The sequence below is a fragment of the Microtus pennsylvanicus genome, chromosome 19, assembly GCF_037038515.1.
Source record: "Microtus pennsylvanicus isolate mMicPen1 chromosome 19, mMicPen1.hap1, whole genome shotgun sequence".
NCBI lineage: Eukaryota > Metazoa > Chordata > Mammalia > Rodentia > Cricetidae > Microtus > Microtus pennsylvanicus.
This window is the reverse complement of record NC_134597.1, coordinates 23,185,617-23,193,202: the sequence shown is the minus strand read 5'-3', so window position 1 is coordinate 23,193,202 and position 7,586 is coordinate 23,185,617. Positions and strand designations below refer to the sequence as shown.

Sequence of the window (7,586 nt, the reverse complement as noted above, 5' to 3'; positions counted from 1 at the left end):
TGATCCTACTGCACGTACTGGCTTTGTGGGAGCCTAGGCAGGTTGGATGCTCACCTTATAAGACCTGGATGGAGATGGGTGGTCCTTGGACTTCCCACAGGGCAGGGAACCCTGATTGCTCTTTGGGCTGATGAGGGAGGAGGACTGGGTTGGGGGAGGGGGAGGGAAATGGGAGGCGGTGGCGGGGAAGAGACAGAAATCTTTAATAAATAAATAAATAAAATAAAATTGCTCTAAGCAAGACATACTGGATCATCCCTCTAATCTCTGCACTGGGGAGGCTGGGGCAGGAGGATCACCTTGAATTCAAGGACACACAATCCCTTGCCAGCTTGGGCCCAGCAGAATGGCTCCAGCAAAGAAGGGTGGCGAGAAGAAGGGCCGTTCTGCCATCAAGGAGGTGGTGACCCGAGAATACACCACCAACATTCACAAGTGCATCCACGGTGTGGGCTTCAAGAAGCATGCCCTTAGGGCACTCAAAGAAATAAGGAAATTTGTCATGAAGGAGATGGGGACTCCAGATGTGCGGATCGATACCAGGCTCAATAAAGCCGTCTGGGCCAAAAGAATAAGGAATGTTCCATACCGTATCCGGGTACGTTTGTCCAGAAAACATCATGAGGATGAGGACTTACCAAACAAGCTCTACACATTGGTAACTTACGTGCCTGTTACCACGTTCAAAAATCTACAGACAGTCAACGTGGATGAGAACTAACCTACTGAATCTCAAATAAAGTTGGAGAATTACCAGGGGGAAGAAAAAGGACATTCTGGGCTATGCAGTGAGTTCCAGACCAGCTGAGGTTTCAGAGTGACACATTGCTGCCATTCCTCCCCACAAGCCTTCCAAACCAGACCAAACAATAGAGAAGCCTGCTAGGTGACAGTGCCCCACGCCCAGGTTTGAGAATCACTGGCCAAGACACCGTGGGCGAGCCTGCCAGTCCCGTCTCAGTTCCTGTTCTTGCTGGGTGTGCATTTTCTCTGTTGTTCCCGCTGGGCTTCCTGCTGCTCATTGGGCCTATGCTTTTACAGTAGACTTGTATGATGAGCGGGCGTTCTGCTCTAAACACCAGTAGCTGTCCCACTAGGAAACTTCAGTAGCAAAATGAAGGTGTGGCTGTCATTCCATGTGTAGTTGCCGTAGTTGCGATGACTTGAGAGCTTGACATAGACTTGCACTCTAGACCTTACCTTGGATTTAATGGAGCTATAAAAGTAGATGAGCAAGAAGTCCACCCCCCATCTGTGGCAAAGTATAACAGAAGGACATCGAAAGAGTCGGGTGGCCGAGCGATTGCGGCAGAGAGGCAGAGGCTGATGGGTCTCTGTGAGTTCAAGGCCAGCCTGTTCTACAGAACTAGTTCTAGGACAGGTTCCAAAACTACACAGAGAAATCCTGCCTTGAAAAGAAAGAAAGAAATAAACAAAGTATCAGTCATGGAAGTTCGAGTCCTAGCCGAGTGACGTATTTAGGCTTTGGGAGAAGAGAAATTAGGAAGTCTGTCTGTAGAGCAGTCTAAAGATTGGGGGACAATAACAAGGGCAGTGGCTGAGTCAAAGGTCTAGATCCACAAAACGGAACCAGGGCAGGTATACCTTGAGTGCAGACCAGGCACAGGGGAAGGGCACAGGGGAGTCATCCCCACAGATGACTAAGCGCCCATTTCTCAGGAAGCAAGACCAGGCTGGGAAGCAGGGAAACGCCAGCCGTGTGCAAGGCCACTTGACTGTGATTGTCGGAAGTGATTGGCTGAGCCTGAGTAATCAAAGCGTTGGTTGGTTTCCTGCTTCCTTTTCTCATTAAATACATTGTAATCTCAGTTACTTGAGAGGTTGAGGCAGGAGGATTTCAAGTGCAAGATTCTGTCTCAAAAGTAAGTCAAAACTGGACTAGACTACATGTTTGGAAGGAAGTAGTGTGAGGGTTGGTGCCAACGCTGTCAGATCTCCAGGTTCACCCTGCTTTTGAGAGAAACATAAGGTATCCCTAGTCCCAGCTCATGAGCAAAGCCCATTCATTCCCCATCCTTACAGGCTGGGCTATGGTTTGACCCTTAAGACCCTGAAGTAAACTAGGTGAAAGGTGAGGACATCGAATGTATTGTGAATTATACAAATTCATCTAGAGAGGAGTGTGTAGCTCAGCGTTAGAGTGCTTGCCTAACATGCATGAAATCCTGGGTTCAGTTCATACATACCACAAAAATGAACAATAAATCTTGTTGAGAGAAAACTGCCTTCCCCTTTACTCTGTGTCAGTCTCCCAGAGAGAAAAAGCTCAATGGGAGATTTGAAGAATCTGAGGGACGAGGAGAAGTCAGGGACCAGTCCCCGAACTTTGCATGTTTTTTCTCTATTTCCCCGGGGTATTTTGCATTTCTCAAAGCTACCCCTCAGCACAGCCGGCTTGGCTCTCACTGATGGGCTGAGCTCTGGGCTCTCATCATCGTAGAGACATAACATTCTTGTTTACCATCCCCAACTCTAGCTCCTCCCACCAGTGGCAATTTACTTTGCAAGGAAAATGAGAAAAGCTGGTGTGGCTCAGGGTAGCTATGAGCTGGAAATCCAAAGGCAGGTGCTGTCAGTCCATGTCCTTAGCCTCCACAAGGGTTCAACTAGGGGAGAAAATGTTGGGTTTGCAGTGCCTCAGGCTGTTTGAGCTGGAGGAATTCAGTCTAAAGCACCTATGGTACCCTGAGGACTGATTAGCTAGGAGCTGTTGGTCAAGAACATGAGGCTACAGAGCTTTCTTCTTTCAGAAAATGATTTATCTAAACAGAGCGGTGGTGACACCTTTAATTCTAGCACTCAGGAGGCAGAGGCAGGTAGATCTCTGGTCTACAGAGAGAGTTCTAGAGAAACCTTGTCTTGGGGAAATAAAAAAAGGATTTATTTTTATTTTATATGCATGAATGTTTTGCCTGCATATATGTACCACTGTTATGGGGACCACCAAAGACAAACACTCAGACACAGTTTATGGCTAATTGAAAGTCTTTTTTTTTATTTATTATGTATACAATATTCTGTCTGCATGTATGCCTGCAGGCCAGAAGAGGGCACCAGACCTCATTACAGATGGTTGTGAGCCACCATGTGGTTGCTGGGAATTGAACTTAGGACCTTTGGAAGAGCAGGCAGTGCTCTTAACCACTGAGCCATCTCTCCAGCCCCCTAATTGAAAGTCTTTACTCCACTGGGTATTGTAACATGAGGGCCTGCTTGTTTGTCCCAGCCAACTGGCTAGCTTAGCTCCAAAATAATCACACAGAATCTGTATTCATTAAAATATTGTTTGGCCCATTATTCTTATCTATGTTAACTACATGGCTCGGTACCTTTTTTGGCAGGGTAGGTCATATCCTGCTTCTTCGGTGTCTGGACAGGACTGCGAAGGAATGGGCTTCCTCCTTCCCAGAATACTCATTGTACTCATTGCCCCGCCTCTACTTCCTGTCTTGTTGTCCTGCCTATACTTCCTGCCTGGCTATTGGCCAATCAGCATTTATTTAAAACATAATAGACAGAATACAGAATTGTCCCACACCAGGGTGTGGTTGTGCTTACCTTTAATCCCAGGATTCAGGAGGCAGAGACGATCAGATATCTGTGAGTTCAAGGTCAGTCTGGTCTTCAGAGTGAGTTCCAGAACAGCCAAGGTTACACAGTGAGACTCTGTCAAAAAAAAAAATAAAACAAGTAATACATAAATAAAAAAAGAAAGTCAATTGTAGGGATAGCCCAACCCCCTTAGGGGGCATGTTCGCCTTGGGCTAATGTTTACATATAAATCTGGCGAGTGTGAGCCCTCCGCCCTTTCTGCTTTCCTGTTCTCCTCGAAAACCTGTGGTTCTGTAAGTCTATTTCCCCATTAAAGCTATATATATTATTACAATCTGTCTGCATTCATTTTCGCCAATACAGTCCATCTGGAGGGACTAAATTTAGGAATTTGGGTCCTAAGTATTACCCTGAGCATTTAGATCAAGGGGTCTTTAAAGTCAAAAGCAACATCTTATTATCTCTTTCTGCTAGGGGGTGGTGCAGTGGGGGTAGGGGTTTGGGGGGTGTTCTTTGCACAAGCAGGAAGTTTAACAGAAGCTAAGATAAGCAGTTAACTGGAGGGGGATTCTACACAAAAAGCTAAGGTAAGTTATCTAGGGCATCTGGACTTGGGTTCCTAGGATAGAGTTGGGTAATTTTTCATGGGATTCTCCATGAAAGAAATCGAATTTTAGTGAAAACTGAAATGGCCTGAGCAGGAATATAAGATGGAGGAACCTGTGCTATGCACTGCCCTGCCTGTTACACCATATGTTTGCATGGCGCTATGCCCAAGTTTCTGCTCCCCAAATGAATTCACAGAGCCGGGTTTCCGATGCAAATTACATGAGGGTTTTTAATATTCAAACTCAAGTTGGGATCAACACCTTTCCAGCACCCTAGCATGGTGGGTGTGGAAAGTGTGGCCAAGAGCCCTGGGAAGGTAGAACTTTCAAAGGGGAAACACCATAATCAGGGGAGTTGATGTCCTGTTGCCGTGGGATTGGGTAAGGAGGGCATAGGGTAAGGCAGTTTCAGGAATCTTTGGTCAGTTTTTGGATGCAAAAGCCTAACAAAGAGCCATGCATAACTGACAAGTTATCTTCAAGGACAGGATGCCTCCCAAGAACATCTGGACCTCGTTAAATTTTATAGCCCCGCTCCCTAGCTCCTTAATTGGCTATTTTTGGGGTATCTGTTCAAATTCTGCTACGGCAGCACATTTCCGGAGCTGAGCTCAGCCCCTGCCCATTATATGGCTTAAGATGAAGCCCCTTCTTTAAAATGGAGTGTGCAAAGTCAGGTCCTCACATTGGTGCCCTAGGCGGTCAGCAAAGGTATTCAGAGACCCTGGAAATAGAATTACCAATAGTCATGAGCTGGCACATGGGTTCTGGTTATTCTACAAGAGCAACAATTGCCATTAAATGCTGAGCCATCTCTCCAGTCCTAATATATGACCTTTCTTGGCTACGACCACGAAGATTCAGTCAACACTGGCTCTTGGCAGATATAACCTAAAGTTTATAATGTCTAGTGTCATTGTCTGAAGAAGAACAACAAATACCTGCTTTGTTGTTTTAGTTTAAAAAAAAGCTCAAAATTGAAAAACATTAATGTACTCAACAAACATTTCTTGCCAACTTAGTCAAATGCCAAACATGGCTCAAAGCACTGGGGTGGGATAGTTGAGCACAGTGATACAAGTCTGGAATCCCAAGTGGAGGCAGGACATCAGGAAGGGAGGAAGACATTGGGGGTCGGGGGACTGAAACCCAAAAATGAGATACTTATGATCAAAACCTTACTTTGAAGGATTCACACTGTGAAAGGCCTGGGAGGAAGGCAGCGCTTCCATGAGTTCTCACGGAATCAGGGAGTATCACTCCCTGATATCAGAGCCCTGGAACCCAAAGTTCCTGCCAGGACTTTCATAACAAAGGCACAATTGATACTGGCATAATGATGCATGCCATGAGACTGAATGAAGTTCCATCTCCTCTCAGAAATCCTTTTGCATTCTACTTGGAACGATACTCCGAAGTTCCAACCCTTCAGTCCCGGGACTGGTCTTCCTAACGACCAGCTTCCAGCCTGAAGCTGTCTAGGCTTTTTCTTGATTCACTTCGTTGCCACAACCAAGATGTTGCTCACTTTGGAGATCCCAAGAGTTTTGAAGCACTAAACCAACACCTTGGAACAAGGACACAGCTTATTCTTTACTACACATCACCTTACATGAATGGAACACATCAGTAAGAGAGATACAGAACCACATATCATCAAACATCACAAAACCAGAGAACATTCTTTCCCCTTCATTTCCTTTTCCTTTCTGCTCTTGTATCAGTCAGGGTTCTCTAGAGTAACAGAACTGATATAGCTAAAGATATGCATATATATTGTATGTGTATATATTGTATATATGCATATATACATATTGTTTGCTTGGAAACTCCACCTCACCCCTGTATGATCCAGAAAACCCCATTCCTGTCTCTCCAAACCCATCCCACTCAGAGACTCTCTGAACAAAGGGAAGGCACCAAAGAGCCCAGTTCCGCATGCTGTGTGTGCAAGTCCCCACCTAAAGCATTCAGCTTTTGACCATACTTGGGCACAAACCCAGCTTGTGGTGGACATGTCATCATCCCTCACCTACAACCTATATAAGCTCCCTGTTAGTTTGTGCATGTGGCTTCTCTGGCACTGGATAACCCATTGGGAGATGCATTGCTTAAATAAACTTCTTGTTCTACTTTTTCAATTCAACTTGATCTAGCTTACTGCATTGGTAGGGAAACCCACTATGGGAGCAGGGTGGCAGAAAAATCTATTATCTTGGTGCTGAAACCCAGGAGGAGTTGAGCTCTCCCAAACAGTGGACCAGGTCCTCCAGCCACATGGAGCGGGGCACTCCTCTCCTTTTATCTTTCTCTCCACCAGACATGATCCACGTTTGACTGGGAGCAAGTCACCCATTTCCCAGCCACTAACTAAGGAGGTATCAGGTCTGTTTGTTCATGGTTCCAAAGGGTTAGAGTCCATGGTCATTATGGTGGGAAGTATGGTGGCAGACAGCTCCGGTGCTGGAGCAGTAGCTGAGAGTTTATTCCTGATCCAAAAGCAGGAGGCAGAGAGCTAACTAGGAATGGAATGGACTTTTGAAACCTCAAAGCCCTTCCCCTTCCTCTAATAAGGCCAAATCTTCTAATCCTTCCCAAACAGTTCCAGCAACTAGGGACCAAGTACTCAAACATATGAACCGCTGGGGGCCGTTCTTATTCAAACAGCACAGCCACTTTACTATAAGAGCATAATCCCTAACTATATTCTAAATACTTATCCTTACACCCACAGATAAGTGTAGCGCTCATCCCTTATCAAAGAAGCTTCTCATTACAACAGGCAGAGATCATTACAGAAAAGCAAAATGCAGAGAACAATTGACCATGGGTTTTCAGCCCCAATAGCTACATCTACAACACAACTCCTATACCCCAAGCTCAGAGAACATCACAGAAGAGGAGGCAGAAAGAGTCTAAGAGCCAAAGGACCGGGAGATCTGCTGTGAGATTGTGTTTCCTGAGAATAATGGGACTCTTCAATCTGCTGCATAAGGCTGAACAAAGACAATACCAATAGACATGCAAACATGGAAGAGGGAGCTTTCACCCCTAGACAAAGAACTACAGATAACTAAGAAATACTGAGGGCAGGAGAAGTAGTCTTCCTCAGGAATACGCCCTTTATTGGTTTACCAACGTGTCAGCCTTGAGATCACATATACAAGTATTAAATGGAATAAACAAGTTGTGTTCATAAGTGTATTTACATATGCATGTACATACACACACAAACACACACACACATATACACATACAAACGTATGTATAATAAAGAGGCCATGGATTTGGGAGGGAGCAAGGGAGGAGGCCCCCTGTGACTTCAATTTCCAGGCAGCCTTGGCTCCATTTTGAGTGCAAATGCAGAATCAGAAAGAATCGCCCTCCATCTCACTGAACAAACGG

The 7,586-nt window shown here is 45.5% G+C and overlaps 1 protein-coding gene across 1 annotated transcript; it reads left to right on the top strand.

Moving 5' to 3' along the window:
• Nucleotides 1–346: 346 nt before the first annotated feature.
• Nucleotides 347–744, top strand: LOC142838343 (large ribosomal subunit protein eL31-like). Its single transcript, XM_075953709.1, has one exon. It carries the CDS (start codon nucleotides 347–349, stop codon nucleotides 719–721), a length of 375 nt encoding a protein of 124 aa, XP_075809824.1. The 3' UTR covers nucleotides 722–744.
• Nucleotides 745–7,586: the final 6,842 nt, after the last annotated feature.